Here is a 20,030-nt window from a genome sequence, read left to right on the forward strand (position 1 = left end):
GCCGCTGCGCGGCATGTGGGATCCTCCCGGACCGGGGCACGAACCCGTGTCCCCTGCATCGGCAGGCGGACTCTCAACCACTGCGCCACCAGGGAAGCCCTTGCCTTGTCTTTTGAGCAGTGAATCCGAGAGCCCTGTAATTAGAAGACAAGGAATATGGTTCTCTTCCTTTGGTTCCTCTTATCTCCAGACTAACTCCTCCTTCTCATGCATGATGATTTCATATTTGCTCCAGAGCAGTTTAAAACTTGATTGACACTTCTGTGGAAATGGAGCTTCCCTCATCATTCACTTGTTTCCTCAGTCACAAGTGCTCAGTCAGTGCCCACAACATGCCAGGGCCTGTGTGAATGACCTTTCGTGGAAGCTGCTGTCCCCAAGCTCGCAGGGAGGGACCAATACAGAGTGTGGAGTAATTGCAGCCTGAGCACCGGGAATGGTAGAGGGTGGCAGTGTGGAATCTGCTTATTTCCGGTGATCAGGGAAGGTATCTCATAGGAGGTCATCTTTTAGCTGACTGAAAAGATGTGAAAAGAGCCAGCCATACAAAGAGGGTGGGGGAAGAAAGGAGGGAAGCATGGCATGCGATAATACATCCTTCACAGTATTTATTTGAGGATTAATAATGTGCGAATACATTGGCGCATAGTAGATGTTCAACGCACATTGGCCCCCTCAGCCCGCCATCTTTGTTGCTTTCTGGCAGAACCTTCAGAGAGCCATGTGACTTCTTTCATGATCAGTGGAGGCTGACTCGCGTACCCAGAGATGGAAAAGGATTCTGATTGTGGGTCTCGCCTGTCCCTCCACATCCTTGTGTATGCAGCGCCTGGGGTGTTTGCTACAGAAAGACCCAGAAATCCTGACTGCTCTGTTTCTCCAGCCATGGTCTCTGCCTTTCTCTGCACTCACATACTGACCCCCGAACCCCCAGACTGCAGGCCAGATGATGAGCCACCTTCTCTGCAGGGCTAGGGAGAAGCAAATGAGGACAACCACACTTACTCATGCTCCATGTTGGAGGGAATCAAAAAGAAGCCTCCATTGCAGAGATGTGTCCTCCAAGACTCCTCAGGGCTTTAGGAAGGCACGAGGGATGTTTGTGGCCAGTATCAATAGAAAGTTGATTTTTCTTACAAAATCTCTACCCCACAAGTCTTTCACTGCCAGAATATGAAGTCAAATCAGCTTTCTGGATGCTTACTGTAAACCCCAGATGCTATCTAGCTCCAATCTGGGTAGACAGAATGAAAAGAGAGCATGTTAAGATGTTTAATAAGTTTGGCCGTCAATTATCATACTGCAGTTGCTGTAGAGCCTGGCCTGATTTTTAAGATCTATTCCACCGAGGTCAGAAAGTTCACGGACTCTTTTTCCAGCCAGCCTCCCTGAACTCAGGCAGACACATAAATGTCTCCTGGCTTGCTGATGCCAGTAATGCCAGTAATCAGAAGAAAAACTCCTGGGGGCTTCCCTGGTGGCACAGTGGTTAAGAATCTGCCTGCCAGGGCAAGGGAAACGGGTTTGAGCCCTCGTCCAGAAAGATACCACATGCCGTGGAGCAACTAAGTCCGTGAGCCACAACTACTGAGCCTGCGCTCTAGAGCCCGCGACCCACAACTGCTGAGCCCGCGTGCCACAACTACTGAAGCCCGCACGCCTAGAGCCCATGCTCTGCAACAAGAGAAGCCACCGCAATGAGAAGCCTGCGCACCACAACGAAGAGTAGCCCCTGCTCGCTGCAGCTAGAGAAAAGCCCGCACACAGCACCAAAGACCCAACACGCCAAAAATAAAATTAAATAAATAAATAAAAATAAAATTTTAAAAAGAAAAAATTTTTTTAAAAAAGAAGAAAAACTCCTGAGTTGGGAGGATTTAACAATTCCCAGATACTTAGCATCCATTGTCCAAGAGGGTCCCCCTACAAATAAGCATCCCTGACGGGAAATTTATCTGTCAGGAAGATACTTTCTTTTAAAAATTGATTGTTTTCAAAAGCTCTTTGTTCATATCATTGTAGAGTGACATCTGTCCTTAAAAACCTCATCTTATCTTTTGCTTCTGGTCGCCCTTCCCCTCAGCCTGGTGGGGCAGACAATCAGAACCTTGCTTCTTGTGAATGAGGTTCCCCGGGTCCAAGCTCTGTTCACATCCCATTTGAGAAGAGGCTGCATTTAAAGGCAGTGAGTGTAATGATGCCACTGGTGCCTTCACAGTCTGTGGGTCCTTGCTCCGATCTGCCGAAGAACCTTCCCCAGGCTCAGGTGCTGAGGGAAAGCTCAGAGAAGAGAGGTGGAGAGCCACCCTGCAGCCCTGCCAGAGAAGGCACTGGGTTCCATGTGGAAGCGCTGAGGGGAGACTGGTGTCTGGAAGGGGGCGGCGCTTCAGAGCCAGCCTCAGCCCTCGTTCATCCCCCATGAATAGAAGACCTGAAGGCACAGCCTCTCCCATCCTGCGGGGGAGGATTGGAAAGACTATCTTATTCACTTTACGCAGTAATGCGATACACACTTAATATATTATGCATATAATTAATGGAGGTATATATTATGTATATGTATATATACAATATAATATATATCTGTTAGTATTTACACGATTAATGCATCATCATTGTAGAAAGTACAAGAAAGTTCAGATCCATGCTACAAATCCATCTGACTGCCCTCTCTCTGATACCCCACTGTCTTTCGGATCTCTTTCCTCCTAATATTGATCCACAGTAATTATGAGTTATATTCAAGACTCGCACTAGGCATTTGCAGTCCGTATTAGCTTTATTTTTTCTTTTTCTGGTCGTGCCCTGTGGCTTGCAGGATCCTAGTTTCCCAGCCAGGGATTGAACCCAGGCCCTCGGCAGTGAAAGCGCCGAGCCCTAACCACTGGACCACCGGGGAATTCCCCATAGCGGCTTTTTATTAAACAGAGACCAGGGGCTTTTTTTTCTGTGCCATTAGAAATTTATCTAAAGCACTCTTGGTGGGATAATGCATTTTAATTTACATTTTTAATTGTTAGTATTAGATTATTTCGAAACTCGAATGATACAAAAGAGTGTTGACTAAATAGCCTCGCTCCCACCCCGCTGCCTGGGCCCCACCCCCGCCCCTAGTGCCCACAGGCTGGTGCCCCTTTGGTGCCTTGAACTTCACTTCTCTACCTTCTTGACGCAAAAACAAACAAATAGGGCTTCCCTGGTGGCGCAGTGGTTGAGAGTCCACCTGCCGATGCAGGGGACACAGGTTTGTGCCCCGGTCCGGGAAGGTCCCACATGCCGTGGAAAGATCCCACATGCCGTGGAGTGGCTGGGCCCGTGAGCCATGGCCGCTGAGCCTGCGCGGCCAGAGCCTGTGCTCCGCAACGGGAGAGGCCACAGCAGTGAGAGGCCCACGTACCGCAAAACAAAAACAAAAACGAAAAACAAATACAACTTGATATTCTTCATTCTCTGTTTTCTCACCCAAGGTGGTGTATTAGACCCACCATCTGTACCCTGCTTTTGCTTTCATGTGATGGTCCATCTTGGAGATGTTTTCATAACTGCACGTGGAATGCTATCTCATTCTTCAAAAGCACGTTTAAATTCTTATAAAGCAATCCACTCAAAAGATAAATTTTTTTAATCTTCCAGAAAGATAGCAAATGAAAAATAAGCATTTCTCTCCCCAGTCCCACTCCTAATCTATTATTAACAATAGCCACCCTTATTTTCTTAGATCCTTTTCCGGAATTATTTTTGTGCTCATACCTTCATGAGTGTGTGTGTGTGTGTGTGTGTGTGTGTGTGTGTGTATAACTCGTTTCTTTTTAAACCAGGCATCTCATACGGACATGTCATAATTTCTTGAATCCTTTCTCTGTAGTTGGACCTTTAGATCCTTTTGGTTGGCGTCTTTGTTTCCTCTGGATAGCAGAGGACTGTGATTTCTGGGTCAAAGGATGTAGGTGTCTTTAGGGATCTCAGTACACACAGCCTCGTGGCTTCCCCTGATAGATTGTACCAGCTCTCACCACAGCCGCCCAGAGGAAAATAACAGTCCCTCTAACAGCAGGGCCACCCCGACCCCCAGCCCAGGGAGTTCCTGATCTTTTGAAACTGATGTTCTCTCAAGCGGTTAGGCGGGTTTCTCCTTGTTGGGCTTGAAAGAATCTCTCAACAGCAGCTCCTTAACAAAGCCTGCAGCCCGGAGCCCAATTGAATTGCTTAGTTCCAGGGACCTGGAAAGGGCTCAGCTTGGGCCATTCTCCCTCAGGGCTGCCATGTATGGGGTGAGACACCCCCAGGTGGTGGGCAGATTCATGTATGGTGTCAAGGATAACAGACAACTTCTCAATAGTTGTCATATTATCATAGCGCACAGGTCAGTCAAGGAGACCCTTCTACCTGCCTGGCACTGTTTCACATGCTCTACACTTATCAACTCCTCTTGTTCTCACCCTGTGCGTGTTAGTATTATACATACCCATTTTACAGACAAGGACAGTGTGATGCAGAGAAGTCAAGTGACTTGCTCGTGGCCACACAGGAGCTCGGGATTGGATCCTGAGCCCAGGTTGCATAACCACTGCATCCTCCCGCCTCCAAAAGGAGCCTGCTGTTTCTCTAAGGACTACCTTCTAGTGTCTTCTTATGCCCTGTACAGGCAAGACTTTGCCAAGTCTCACCTTCTCCTGGCACCTTTGAGCTGGCTTTTCTTCTGTTTGCGAAGGGTTTGTAGCAGAAAAGCCTGGACAGACCTGAATTCGTATCCCTTTCCTGCATGTGTGGCCTTGGACACGTTCAGCCTCTGTGATCCTCAGTTCCCTCATCTGGGGGGCAGGGAGCATTACCCACCCCTGGATCCTTATCACGATTGATGAAGATTGAGGATAAGGAGAATGCCCTGACAGGTGCACAGTGTGGAACTTTCCCTCATCACCCCACACCCTTCTCTATCCCTCTTGGTTCTTAGTTTTGATCCACAGTCTGAAGTTCTCTCCAGTTCAAACTCGATCCTATCACAAAAGGAAGCTCATTCGCAGGGTCCGATAACATCACGATTTATTGAGCATCTGCAAGTGCTGGCCATTCGCTGTCTGCTCTCGATGAGAATTGCCATCCCGCCAGGCATTTTAGTTTCTTGCACCCAATCCTGTTCTCATGGGGCCCTTCGGAGTCAGAAGAGAAGGTCATGTTCGGCTGCCTTAAATTGCTCACACATGTGAGGGGAAAGGATAGAGCCATTTGGGGGACAGACGTTTCCCTTTGTGTTTACACACCACGTGTGTCTGTGCGTGATGGTTATCACGGTGATGTTGCATATTTTTGCCTTTGCACATTTGATACCTTGCCTCTCAGCTCCTAACTAGGCCTCTATAGCTCCCAAATTACATGCTTTTACACACCCATGATGATCTCAGTAGGATTAACAGTCCTTTTTTTCTGTGAAGGTAATTGAGGTCTTTCATGGTGGCATATTTTTATTACTGTAACTCCGTCTTTAACCATCCTTCCATAAAATCTCTTATTGTTTTCCAGTAACTGCTTCTTCACCTCATTCTGAACAGGAAATGCTCAGGGGTCATTGAGAAGCAGAATTTCGTGTGATTATGCAAACCATGGTAACCATGATGCATTTTCTCTCTCCCCTTCCCCCTCTCCCTATGGCAGGTGCCTGGAGATTTGAGTCAAACATCCGAAGACCAGAGTTTGTCGGATTTTGAAATGTAAGTCCACAGCATCTGCTCATGAGGGGCCCTTTAGAAACAAGACTCTGTTACTTGGCTTGCGTCCCAGGAGACCATAGAGGGAACCAGCAACCGCTGTTGAAATCTGCATGGCTGATTTGGTTATTGTAGAGGTGGGGAGTTGTTTGCCTGCAGCCTGAGTCTGGCCTTCAGATGTGTTTTTATCTCCCGCTTTGGGTATTGAAAAACAATTTTTTTTTGGCTGACATTTAAGAGTCGGAAGGTATCACATGAAAATTTAAATTTCTCCATTTTCTTTAAAAGAAGAAATCCCAGCCAGGCCCCCATCAGCTAGAGCTGAGCAGCAGCTGCCTCTTCCATCCAGGGCGCATGCTTGTCAGCTTGCTGCAGTCCCCACTTCTCCCTTTTGTCTGACTGTGGCCCACTCCACTCATTCCATTGTCTGGGTGTCTCCTGTTCACATTTTGAGTCTGCAACTCCTGGGCTATTGGAAACGACAGTAGTTCAGTACATTGGTCTGATTTTTGATTGGATTTAATTCTGTCTGGTGCCTCTGCCGATAACCCCTAAGGAATATAGTTGGTCTTCAGACTGACTCTTTCTGATCAAGTTGCCTTGGTTTTTGGACCAGTAATCCCCTGGGGCTGGTGAAGCGAGGAGTGAGTCCTGAGTTAAGGGCAAGCAGAACCTCCCTCCTCTCTCATTTAGTTGTGCTGAGTAGAGGAAGGTTCAGCTTCCCCAGGAGAGAGGGCGGGGCATTGGAAGAGCATTTTGTTAGAGCCAGGCTGAGCCATGTTGAAATCTTAACTGCAGGACTCCTGCCGGTGTGACCTTGGGCGAGCCACTTAACCTCTCTGAGCCTGAGTTTCCTCATTCATAAGGCGCAGATCACAAGAGTGGGGTTATGAAAAGCGCGGAGGGGATCAAGAGGCCCCGCAGTGCTTGGCAGCTGCGGTAGAGATGGAGGTGGCTGTTAGATTGGTGAGGGGGGTCGTGGAGGTTAAGAGGTGAAGGATGCAAAGGCGAGTTTGCTTCACATGGGCCTTTGGGGGGCGGGGTGGACGGGAGTACACAGTGAAGAGGATCATGGGATGGTGGCCTGGTGGAGGGAAAGGGGGGACCAGCTGGGGAGAGAGGTGAAAGCCGCAGAGGGGATCCCAGAGACGAGCCACTCGTGAGGCGCAAGGGACTCATTCATAAAGCAAGAATTTACCACGCGCCTGCTGTGGGGAGGGGTCGTGCCAGGTGGTCGGTGGAGGGGATGAATCAGCCATGGTCTCTGCTCTCAGGCATCCTCTGCGGGTGCAGCCACCTCATCTTTTCTCCTCCAGCCCCCCAGGTTGATCATCTCCACTAAAGCCAGAGCGACGTGCCATTTCCCTCTCCCTCTTCTCTTGCAGAGAAGGCCCTGGCTGACCTCAGCTCCATCCCCAGCCTCCCCCGGCCCTCCCTTCGTACCAACTGCCCTGGTAGATTTGACTCCTCCAACTTACTCGGTCTTCCATACTTGGGATCATTATTTTATTCCCTTAACTCACACTTCTATGTCTAGGAGAGAGAGGACAATCAATTCTAATACAGCAAGCCATGTGCTCTGAAAGGGAGAGCACATACAGGGGGACCTGGGGGACCTCCTGGAGCCCTGGGAGGTGGTCCAGCCCTCACCAATCCTGGGAGGTTAATGAAAACCAGAGTGTCAGTTACACTTCTACACCCCTGCCCCTCCCGACAGAAATGAAAGGGGAACACTCTAGTCACTAGCACAGTTTGGGGGACCTTTCCAGGAGGGGGGTCATTAGACATCCAGATCAGTTTGGTGCCTCACATGGCAGTGTGTACTTGGAGCCCTGGGGAGGTGATCAGTAGGGTGTATTTTGCCCCATGAAGGCAGTCAGCACCTGGGCTCAGAGCTTAGAAGAAATGCTGCTTCAGGAGAGAAGCATTTCTTTGTGAAAATGAAATGCTCTTTACTGTGGAGGTTGTGAGGCTGTTGAGTCTTGGACTCTTCCATCATCAGTGTCTCAAACTGTGTTCTAAGCACAGGAGGCTGGCGAATTTTTAAGAGCTGCTCTTTAGAGATAAGGAGAGCTCCAGGAAAAGCGTTTAGCCCTGGAGCAACTCCTAGCAGAAACAAGGGCTAGGACCTCCCAGCCCTTCCAGAATTGCACAGCACTGTTGTGAGAGCTGTTAATGATTGATCTGGAAGTTTCGGTGACAGTTAACTAACTTATCAGCTTCACGTGATGTAGATCCAGCCGGTGGAAGAGTGGTGGTGGTGGGTGTATGCAGCCAGTGACTCAGAGTTAGGTTCAAGTCATCACGCAAGGCGGAACTGTCACATAACCGAAAGAACCCTTGAAGTTCTCTCAAATAGCCGGCGAGGATCAACCAAGATAATCTAGGTGACAGCATGGAGCCGTGCAGTGTATGTGCTCGGTAAATGATTTTGCTCTATGTGAGCCACACACAGTGCTTTTGGAAAAGTTGCAAGAGTGGTTATTGGTGCCTGGCTTCCTGGAATCCCCTCTCCCCACCCCAGAGAGCTATCTCTTGCATAGCCTGAGTGTTGGTCTCCGGAGCTCTTTCGTGGAGCCTGACCTTAAAGTGGGGGTCAGGGTCTAAAGTGGGCACAGTGAGGAGGCAGCATGACTCCTCCAAACGCTCCAGAAGCCCTGTGGGCGTTAGTGCTCCTGACCCTCCCCCGCCTCGTGGGGGCTTCTGGTGATCGTCCCCCTCTTCAGATGAGCAAACTGAGGTTCAGATAAATTATGGGCCATGGTCACGCAGTTAGTAAGGACTGAAGGGCAGTTCTTCCTCGTTCCAGAATACAAGCTGCATATATAAATTAAATATATATATTTTTTAAGCTAAGTCCCTTAAAAATAATCTTGGGGGACCAAGTAATGAGATGGAAACTGATGCTTTAGCTTACAGTTAAGTGTAATAGATGTTGCCGTACATCGTGTGCCTCTTAGAGGAGAAAATAGCTTCCTCCCTTTTTTTTTGTAAATTGAAATGACCACTTTGCATCTTTCTTTTGTTCAGATCAAACCGAGCGCTGATCAACGTCTGGATCCCGTCAGTGTTTCTCCGGGGCAAAGCCACCAATGCATTCCACGTGTATCAGGTAATTACCTGGTTTTCAGTTAGATGTCACCGCTGGGGTGGGTACCCCACTTGTTTGTTACCCTCTGGTGCTTTTGCCTCTTGGCGATGGAGTGCCATACGTAGAAGCCACAGCCTCCAGATGCCAGCATCCACCTGCCCAACCTCCCGGAGGAAATGATCCTTCTGTCAGACAGAAGCAGGCAGGGTGGAGCTTTCTCGTGCTGTCGGGCCCCCTAGTGTGGCCATGACCGCTCAGCTCGGACTGCTTGAGCAGAAATGGGATTTGTTGGCTCGTGTTGCAACTGAAATGTCCAGGCGTGGGTCTGGCCTCAGACCTGCCTGGACCTGTGGTCAGACATCTCCCATTTCCCCTGGTTTCCTCTGCTTGGGCGTCCTTTTTAGGCTGGCGCCCTCTGTGGGTGGGCCAGGCAGCTCCCAGCAGCACCAGACTCTCAGCCTGTACGGGCGTCTCTCAGGAGTCTGTCTTGGATCCCAAAAGCCCATCCCTAAACCCCAGGGTTGGGTGACGGACTTCTGTGATGGGCCAGCTTCGAGTCACGTGACCCCCACTGGCACTGGGGTTGGAGTTGCCGTCATCTGACCATGTGACTGAGAGAGGGGTGAGGGGGCTCCCCAGATGAAAACCAGGCCACTCTTTGCCAAAGAAGGGGCAACGGCCACTTGGCAAGTGGACACTGCAGATGTGCCCTCTGCTTCCTTGAGGTAGAGCTGATCACCCCCTCCCTGGTTGAGGATTGAGTGTTTGAAACCAGGGGACCTTTGTTTTGGAGGTGATTTTGCCCCAACAGTTGGGACCCCAGTTGTCCATCTTTTCTCTGATTTTCTGATGCCTCTAGCAGCCGTGCCTACCTACCCTCTTCTTGGCTTTCTCATTTCTCTTTCTTTTTCTTACCTGATCTGCAGCTGTTGGCGTTCACTTGTCCTGGGACTGTTTTGTTTTCAACTTTGACTCTTAGCCACTTCTGGTTCTGCTGTTGAATGGTATCCCAACAACTTTCATTACGTTTTGTTCTTATTCCCCATGAGCTCCGTGAAGAGCCTTGAGTTTTGTTGCCATTTTTCTTAGTGGGGAATTGACCATTGAAGAAGTCTTCTCGGCTATTAGGATAGCTTCCCCAGAGACTGGGGTGGTGCAAAAAGGACACTGAACTTGAGAATAGAAGCCCTGGTTTCAGTTTTGTGGCCTTAGGTAAATCTCAGCTTCCTTATCTGTAAAACAGAAATAATAATAATGCTTACTTTGCAAAGCTGTTGTTGTTGGGATTAGAAATACATGGTGTCCAGTAGGCACTTGGTATTCGTTTCTCATCTTCCAAAATGATCGCCGTGTTTAGTCTTTGATGGCAGGACTGGCGGTGGGCATGGGTTATATAGGAGTGGGCTTAAGCATGATACACACCTCTTCCCTGAAATCTTACGGACAAATGAGCTAGAGTTTGGCAAGGAAGTTTGCACCAGAAAGTTATTCTAGTTTACTTGTTCAGCTGGGCGACAGTAGCACTTTAATAAGTGTTAGAGAATCTGAGCGTTCCTGATGCTCTCAGCTCTGGCTTGAAAAGAGAATGAGATATGACAGATTTCCGAATATCCTCTTCTCCTTTTATCCCAAACCAACCCCCCCCCCCAATCTCTTACTTGAGTGTCCTTCAAGTTCTGCTTTGGGGTCATCAGAAAGCTGGGAGGTGTTGCCTGGAGAATGAAAAAAGTGAAGCAGACAGCTTTATTTTAGAGCAAAATTAAAATGCGAGATCGCTTGAGAGGTTTCCTTGACCTTTCATTTTTCACTCCTCCCCCTCACCTCACCCCAGGAAGCAACGGGGCCGTTTTTAGCTCTTGAAAGTCAGTTAAGGAACGAGATGGACACAGCAAATATGCCGTTGCCTGGGAGATTGTTTCCACAGTGGCCACTGAGGGATTCGAGCCACACTCTCCCCATCCTTGACCATCTCCAGAGCTTTCCTGGGTGTGGTCCAGCCAGTGCGTGGAGGATGAGGCCTGGATTTCATGGAGCCACGAGGCTGACAGCTCCCACATCACGTAGAGCAGCTGCGTCCCACACTGTGGGCTGTCTGAAATCTCTCCTGATCTTGGAGTGTGTTGAATGCAACTGTTTTTCTCCTTTTAGCTAACAACGCTTCTGGTTGGTACTTAAGAGCAAACTCTGAGCATGTGTTTGGAAGCATTTTAGAAAGTCTTCATGACTGTGATTTTTTGGTTTTTGTTGTTTTTTAAATGATCAATGATATTGGAGAGAGAGTGACTCCTGTAAAATACTGGTACTGTTGGACATTATTTTTATTAGTTAAAAAAATGCATTTTATATAATTCCACAAAAGATTTGAGATAATTTCTAGAGAAACTCAGAAAAGAGTGATAAAATAGAAGTAAGAAATAAAATATCAGAGTTAGAGAAGATGTAAACTAAGAGTGTTTCCATTAAGGGAACAGTGGAAATCATATATATACATACATACATATATATGAGATCCTATGTGGTTGCTCTCATTGGTTTGTAAGTTTCCTTTGAGCTTCCTGGCAACCAGTGTGAAAATGGAAATGTGGCTATTTTGGATAATTCCATTACTAATGAGAAGAAAATTTGTCAGTTCCTCAAAGGGAGTTCTAAAAGAAATGTCCTCACAGAGCTTTAGATGAAGCAATAATAAAGAATGTGGTAGATGATGCCCTGTTACATCCCTATGACAAATCACTGTCAGGTTTCCTTAAGATCTCCCTCCAAGGAAGCCAAGGGCATAACCTCAAAATGAACCGTAGTTCATTTGAAGAGCCCAGACAAAGGGATCAGCACATGTAGCTTTCTCAGTAGATCTGCACTGTCCAGTCCGACAGCCACTAGCCACGTGTGGTCATTGAAATGTTTGTTTTTTTTTTTTTTTTTTTTTTTTTGGCGGTGTTGGGTCTTCGCTGCTGCACCTGGGCTTTCTCTAGTTGCTGTGAGCAGGAGATACTCTTTGTTGCGGAACATGGGCTCTAGGTGCACGGGCTTCAGTAGTTGTGGCGCACGGGCTTAGTTGCTCCGCGGCATGTGGGATCTTCCTGGACCAGGGCTCAAACCTGTGTCTCCTGCATTAGCAGGAGGATTCTTAACCACTGTGCCACGATTGGTGGCATCATTTAAATTTGACTTAATCAAAATGGGAAGAAATTAAACTCTAGTTCCTCAGGCACACCAGCCACGTTTCACGTGCTTCTTAGCCACATGTGGCTGGTGACTACCGTATTGGACAACATGGATACAGCACGTTTCCGTCATCTCAGGAAGCTCCGTTGGATGGTGATGATCTAGAACAGTGTCTCCCAGAGTGGCGGAAAGCAGGATGATCTTCTGTGTGATCTCCTATGTGCTTAGTGAGGTTTTAGAGAGACAGAGACTGGACATCCAATAAATAGTTCTTCAGGGAGAAGGCCACTCGCCTTTCAGCTCTTCCATCACTGGCAATGACCTGAAAGAGAAAGTCTCTACGTGGCCGTTAGGCCTTTAACGCCCTGTAATCGTGCATCTTAGCAAAGTCAGAGGAAGGCCCAGGATCAACGCCTTTGGCAGGCAACAGACTCCAGCTCAATTAGCTACATTGTTTTCTTTCATTGTATTTGTTTTCTGTTCATCTGCCTTCTGTTATTTTTTCCATTTACCACGGTGATGCACAGTTTCCTTTTAAAATAAATTTAAGCAGAAAGAAAGTGAGCCAGCTTAAAGAAAAATACTAAATGTGTGACAGTGAAAACAGCAAGAAGTTTAGGACAGTGCTATGCGAATGAATAATATTTGGGAAACGCCACCTCTCAATGGTCTGTGTATGTTACATAAAATAGCTCATTCAGTCCTCACAACAGCCCTGTGAGGTAACAAATGCTTATTATCCCCATTTTATTGATAAGAAAACAAAGACACAGAGAAGCAGCTCATTCAGTAACATGACTCTCAGCCCCCAAAGCATTTTCTGACAAGGTACCGGTTTGCACAGATTCTGTGAACGTGGGCAGAGTCCAGATTTTAAAATCTGAGAAGCAGATGGGGGAGTTGCCTTGGAAGGGCCCAGCCTGACCAAGAACTTGCCTGTGTGGATGGCCCCCTGCATCCCTGAGGCCATGGGCCAAGGGCCCCCCTGCCGCCAAGCCAGGGATTTTCTGTCCATCTGTTCCAGGCCCCGGGCAGTACACACATCAGAGCCCTGCAAAACCCAGAGCCAAGCTGTGGGCAAGTTTGCTTTGGAAAATTGTTAAAGCAGGGCCTGTTGGCCGTGACTGCTCTGGCCACAGAAGAGTTTCAGGGATGCTTCCTCAGAACCTCTTGTTTGAGCGGTGGCAGGGTCCCCAGAGCCTGCCCTGGGACGCTTGGGAACTGTGGCACTTCTGACTGCAGAGGAACTCAGCTAGGTCACCTGCTGCCTGGTGTTACTGGGCTCTCACCACTTGTCTTGTGGGAGAGGTCTGGGTGTATATTTTGCACAAAGGATCCTGGCCAGAAGTGCTGTCCCTTGACAGGATTGAATGCAAGTTATTAAAAAAAAGTTTGTATCTCCAAACACCATGGTTTCCACACTCTACTCCCGGGTCCCAAGGTGGGTGGTGAGGTGTGTTCTGGCATGAAAGTAAGAAATGGCAGCCTTTGACCAATTTTCAGAGCAAAAGTAAAATTGATGTCCAGAACTTTCCCAATTTAAATTTTTCTTCCACAAATGTTTCTTTCTTCTGGCCCCTACTAACTAATGTTTGGCTGCCAGCAGACACTAGCCAGAGACAAAATGATTAAATAGCAACGAACAGAATGGAAAAAAACAAAACAAAACCCTATTTTCTAACTGGTCCTGCTCAGTTTCTCTCTCTCTCTCTCTCTCTCTCTCTCCCCCCCTCTCTCTCTCTCTCTCTCTCTCTCTCTCTCTCTCTCTCATATGAGATAGTGACATTTGTTGTTAATCAATTAGTTCCTAGTTTATACCTTTGCAAATGTTTGATCTTATTTCCCAAATACCCCAACATCCAAACCAGTTTGAGGTCCACTGTCTTAATATCCTACTGTAGTGTTTATAAAGGCATGTTAGACCTTAAAACAATCTACTTATTTTTTTTCCTTATGCAAATATTACAGCCGCTAAATCGGCATGAAATAATACATCAATACACTTACTCTCTGAACCCTTAGGTCTTTCCCTTTGAAAAGCACTGTTAGTGTAAGTACAGCTGGAATCAGTCCTCTATGTGGGAGTTTATTTCAGCCTTTGAATTTCACCACCAGAAGCACTGTCTACAGTGCAATACTCCGTTTGCCCAGCACAACTAATTAGGTCTCCTTTGTAAAGAAAGTTGCTTTGTTTCAGCAAAGCTTTTTCCTTCTAGAATAAGTCCCCTTTCCTTGGGACCACAGGAGGCTGTCTTGACTTAGAGAAAAGGCAGTACCCCAGGAAGACTCCTTCAGTGTTGGAGGTTCCCCCACCCCCAAAAGGTTATTGTGTAGCCCGGGCAGGTGTTTTCAAGGTTTATTCTAGGGGAGCATATTTATATATGCAGTGCAGGGAAAACCCATGATTTTTCGTATTAATAATAGATCACAGGGTCTGGCGGGCTGCATGGGACCGCAGGTGGTGTGGAGGATGGTCATGTTTTTGCACCTCAGGCTTCGGGTGCTTCATCCCTTTTCATCTCTGTCCTAAGATGGTTTACTCTTCAGGCCCTCAAGTTTGCTATTACCTACGGTTCCATCTTTATGCTTGCTTAGTGTATAGCTATGCGAGAGGGAGGGATTCATTACGTAGAGACGGATGAGATGTTTGAGCCACGCACAGAAATGGGAATGGCAGCTGCAGTAACATGGGCTGATCAGAAAAGCCTCCACCCTAGCCGTTACCATTCCAGGTGTGGGGACATAGGGACCAGTTCTGAGGCCGAAGGGATTCTCTCTCATTCAGTCAGGTCCTTCCCACCACACCTGCTGTGAACCAGGCAGGTGGGGAAGACAGCTGTGGATCGTTTGATTTCTGAGTTTCGTTCCAGCCAGGTTGGCTTCTGTGCTGCATGATAAGCGAAACTGTGGGAGGCTTTGCCTTTGTTCTTGCTCTCTCCTTCCTTGAGGACTTTCCATCCCACAAAGTCAAGCACCTCCGCACCTCTGAGGATTACAGCACATTAACCTCCAGCTGTTCTTGGGATGCTCAAGGCTTCTGGGAAAGCCTGATACAGGTGAAAACAAAAAGCCAAACGGAAAAAGCCTGTTTGCCTCCCCTTGGACATACGTGTCACTATTATTCTGTTACTGCCTTTATCTTCTCAAACAGGAGGAACTTCTTTTTCCCCTTTCATAGTATAATTCCTTTATTTATCCCAAAGCTGTGGATTGAGGGCCGACTAGATGCCAGACATGTGCCAAACGCTGCAGAGCCTGGGGTGAGCAAGACTTGACATTGCACTTACCCTCCCAACCTCACAGTCTAGAGGGGGACAGTTGCTCTTGAGTAAACAGAACAGTCTTGCGAGATAAGGGCTGCAGAGAGAGGTACGGGTGGGAGGGACGGCACACCACTCACCTTGCAAAGTGACAACAGATGATGCTGGATAACGTGGTGGGCACAGCGTCTGGCAAACAGCTACCGTGCAGACACTACCCTTAGTGACCTAAGGACCACTTGACTTGTGATAAGCAATTAGACCCGAAAGTAAACATAAAAGAATTACCCCCTGTTGAACTGAATGTCTCTGGGAGCGTTTGCGTGTTCAGAAAAGCCTTTATTTAGCATCTGCTTGATCAAGGGTTCCACATCAGCCTACTTAGGGGTGGCAAGGAGCAAGATACCTTTGTCCTCAAGGTGTCTGGGTCTGGTGAGGGGACAGAGCCCCATCAAGCAGCTGAAATACAAGGGTCATGTTGAGCGGCTCATGGAGGCTTAGCAGAGGGGTGAGCTCTGCTGGAGGGAGAGACCTGGGCTCAGAGGTGAAACCTAGGATCATAGTTCACTTTCCCAATGGGACTCCCTGGAAGCCTGAAAGCATTAATGCCCAGGCCCCAGTACATTATAGTTTCACCAGCCCAGAGCTGCCCAGTTGGTGCTAGGTTTAGTTTTGTTTTGGATTCAAGTACAGTCTTTACTTATTGAGTACTGGGTTGCACCAGTGACATTATTCACCAGCGTCTCCAAGGTGCCTGTACGTGATCCCACAGCGTCATCACCCTCTTGGCCTCCTCCAAGGAGGTTTCCAAAGATGGTACCCCAGTTTAATGCTGCCTCTTTGTGTGGAGCCATAGGCACAGCTGGCGTGTAAATCTGGATGAGCTAAACACATACATGTTCTCGGTTTCTGTTGCTGGAATACAGTTGGGGTGGCCTCAAGGAGGTACCACCCCCAGTTCTGATGTACTACTGGCCATCTTCTTCACAGGGCACTGCAGCTGGCATTCGGTTATTGTTGATCATTGTCAAGGACGTCTTCTCCTTTGAGATCTGCTTTGTAAAATCTCTAATCTTTGCTAATTAAGGCAATCTGAATTGGCCATAATTCTTATATTGGACTTTCAGGACATCTCCATTTCTGATTTGGTGTAGAAATGGGCTCTAGTAAAATTATTGAGTATTAAACATTGTATCAGGAATGCTTTTTGCTGCAAGTAACATATTATCTCACTCAAAGTGACTTAACCAATAGGAGTTAATATACGTAACGAAAAGTTGGGGACTCAGGTATTCAGTAGCGTAATCACATCAGTGGCTTCCAGAGCTGTTAGCACTTCCTCCTTGCAAGACAATGTCCAGGTGGGAAGAAGAGAGGTTTTTAACTCACACATTATTTTTTTAATCAAAAATAAAAATCTTTGCCTAAAGCCCTCCTGTGGACTTCCCTTAGATCCCATTGACCCAAGATGAGGTCACATAGCCATGGTCTCGCTGAAAGCAAAGCTGGGAAGATGAGCATCTCCCTGTCTCAGTCCCTGAGCAGGTGGAGAGCTCTGCCAGTAGGTGAGACAGGCAGGGAGCTGGCCATTGGGTAGGCAGCCGGGCTTCTGCCACAGGCACTGTAATGTACATTGAGTTGACAGAAATTAATCAGTCGAGGGACTTCCCTGGTGGCTCAGTGGTTAAGAATCTGCCTGCCAATGCAGGGGAACACAGGTTCGAGCCCTGGTCTGGGAAGATACCACATGCCGTGGAGCAACTAAGCCATGCGCCACAACTACTGAGCCTGCGCTCTAGAGCCCGTGAGCCACAACTACTGAGCCTGTGTGTCACAACTACTGAGCCCTGTGCTGCAACTACAGAAGCCCGTGTGCCTAGATCCCGTGCTCTGCAACAAGAGAAGCCACTGCAATGAGAAGCCCATGCACTGCGACAAAGAGTAGCCACCACTCACCGCAACTAGAGAAAGCCCGCTTGCAGCAGCGAAGACCCAATGCAGCCAAAAATAAATAAATAAATAAATAAATTAATTAAAAACAAATCAGTCGATCCAAGAAAGAAATGGAAAATTTTATTTGAGTCAAATTGAGGATTATAACCTGGGAACAGCATCTCAGAAAGCTCCGAGAACCATTCCACCTATTAGAAGTCAAAGCACAGTTATATAAGTTTTTTTGAGACAGAGGGCTGTACCTGAAATGATGCATTATTGACAGTTGACACTATCCAGATGTGCAAGTACAAAGTGGTGGGTTGTCATGACACCTTAAGAGATCAAGAAGGGGAGAGGAGCTTCAAGATGGCGGAAGAGTAAGACGTGGAGATCACCTTCCTCCCCACAAATACATCAGAAATACATCTATATGTGGAACAACTCCTACAGAACACCTACTGAACGCTGGCAGAAGACCTCAGACCTCCCAAAAGGCAAGAAACTCCCCACGTACCTGGGTAGGGCAAAAGAGAAAAGAAAAAACAGAGACAAAAGAATAGGGACGGGACCTGCACAAGTGGGAGGGAGCTGTGAAGGAGGAAAGGCTTCCACACACTGGGAAGCCCCTTCGCGGGCGGAGACTGTGGGTGGCGGAGGGGGGAGTCTTCGGAGCCACGGAGGAGAGCGCAGCAACAGGGGTGCGGAGGGCAAAGCAGAGAGATTCCCGCACAGAGGATCAGTGCCGACCAGCACTCACCAGCCCGAGAGGCTTGTCTGCTCACCCGCCGGGGCGGGCGGGGTCTGGGTGCTCAGGCTCGGTCTTCAGAGGTCGGATCCCAGGGAGAGGAGTGGGGTTGGCTGCGTGAACACAGCCTGAAGGGGGCTAGTGCGCCACAGCTTGCCGGGAGGGAGTCTGGGAAAAGGTCTAGAGCTGCAGAAGAGGCAAGAGACTTTTTCTTGCCTCTTTGTTTCCTGGTGCTCGAGGAGAGGGGATTAAGAGTGCCACTTAAAGGAGCTCCAGAGACGGGTGTGAGCCGCGGCTGTCAGCACAGACCCCAGAGACGGGCATGGGATGCTAAGGCTGCTGCTGCCGCCACCAAGAAGCCTGTGTGCGAGCACAGGTCACTCTCCACACCGCCCCTCCCGTGAGCCTGTGCAGCCCGCCACTGCCAGGGTCCCGGGATCCAGGGACAACTTCCCCAGGAGAACGCATGGCACGCCTCAAGCTGGTGCAGCATCACGGTGGCCTCTGCGGCCGCAGGCTCGCCCCGCACTCCGTCCCTCCCCCCGGGCCTGAGTGAGCCAGAGCCCCCGAATCAGCTGCTCCTTTAACCCCGTGCTGTCGGGGCAGGGAACAGACGCCCTCAGGAAACCTACATGCAGAGGCGGGGCCAAATCCAAAGGTGAACCCCAGGAGCTGTGCCAACAAAGAAGAGAAAGGGAAATCTCTCCCAGCAGCCTCAGGAGCAGCGGATTAAATCTCCACAGTCAACTTGATGGATGTACCCTGCATCTGTGGAATACCTGAATAGACAACGAATCATCCCAAATTGAGGTGGACTTTGGGAGCAATGATATATATATATTTTTCCCTTTATCTCATTTTGTGAGTGTGTATGTGAATATTTCTGTGTGTGATTTTGTTTGTATAGCTTTGCTTTTACCATTTTTCCTAGGGTTCTGTCTGTCCGTTTTTTTTTTTTCTTTTCTTTTTTTAGTATAGTTTTTAGCACTTCTTATCATTGGTGGATTTGTTTTTTGGTTTGGTTGCTCTCTTCTTTCTTTCTTCTTTTATTTTTATTTTTAAAAAAATTTTTAATAATTTTTTATTTTTTATTTTAGTAACTTTTTATTTTATTTTATCTTCTTCTTTCTTTCTTTCTTTCTTTTCTCCCTTTTATTCTGAGCCATGTGGATGACAGGCTCTTGGTGCTCCAGCCAGGCATCAGGGCTGTGCCTCTGAGGTGGGAGAGCCAAGTTCAGGACATTGGTCCACAAGAGACCTCCCAGCTCCACGTAATATCAAATGGCGAAAAGCTCCCAGAGATCTCCATCTCAATGCCAAGACCCAGCTTCACTCAACAACCAGCAAGCTACAGTGCAGGACACCCTATACCAAACAACTAGCAAGACAGGAACACACCCCACCCATTAGCAGAGAGGCTGCCTAAAAACATAATAAGGCCACAGACACCCCAAAACACACCACCAGACTCTGGTGGACCTGCCCACCAGAAAGACAAGATCCAGCCTCATCCATCAGAACAGTGGCACTAGTCCCCTCCACTAGGAAGCCTACACATCCCAATGAACCAACCTTAGCCACTGGGGGCAGACACCAAAAACAATGGAAACTACGAACCTGCAGCCTGCGAAAAGGAGACCCCAAACACAGTAAGTTAAGCAAAATGAAAAGACAGAAAAACACACAGCAGATGAAGGAGCAAGTAAAAACCCAGCAGACCTAACAAATGAAGAGGAAATAGAGAGTCTACCTGAAAAAGAATTCAGAATAATGATAGTAAAGATGATCCAAAATCTTGGAAATAAGAATACAGAAAATGCAAGAAACATTTAACAACGACCTAGAAGAACTAAAGAGGAAACAAGCAATGATGAACAACACAATAAATGAAAATAAAAATACTCTAGGGATCAATAGCAGAATAACTGAGGCAAAAGAACAGATAAGTGACCTGGAAGATAATATACTGGAAATAACTACTGCAGAGCAGAATAAAGAAAAAAGAATGAAAAGAACTGAGGACAGTCTCAGAGACCTCTGGGACAACATTAAACGCACCAACATTCGAATTATAGGGGTCCCAGAAGAAGAAGAGAAAAAGAAAGGGACTGAGAAAATATCTGAAGAGA

General features: G+C 47.8%; 1 protein-coding gene across 1 annotated transcript in view; it reads left to right on the forward strand.

Annotated features, from left to right (window-relative positions):
• The window catches only part of LOC102994318 (sorting nexin-29), a 497,441-nt gene that overhangs the window by 288,597 nt on the left and 188,814 nt on the right, over positions 1-20,030 (forward strand). The window contains exons 8-9 of the mRNA XM_055089742.1: positions 5,653-5,708; positions 8,736-8,817. Of these exons, the coding sequence (XP_054945717.1) occupies positions 5,653-5,708; positions 8,736-8,817 (138 nt within the window). The remainder of the gene's footprint in view (positions 1-5,652; positions 5,709-8,735; positions 8,818-20,030) is intronic.

This window comes from Physeter macrocephalus, chromosome 14 (genome assembly GCF_002837175.3).
Source record: "Physeter macrocephalus isolate SW-GA chromosome 14, ASM283717v5, whole genome shotgun sequence".
In the NCBI taxonomy this organism is placed as follows: Eukaryota; Metazoa; Chordata; class Mammalia; order Artiodactyla; family Physeteridae; genus Physeter; species Physeter macrocephalus.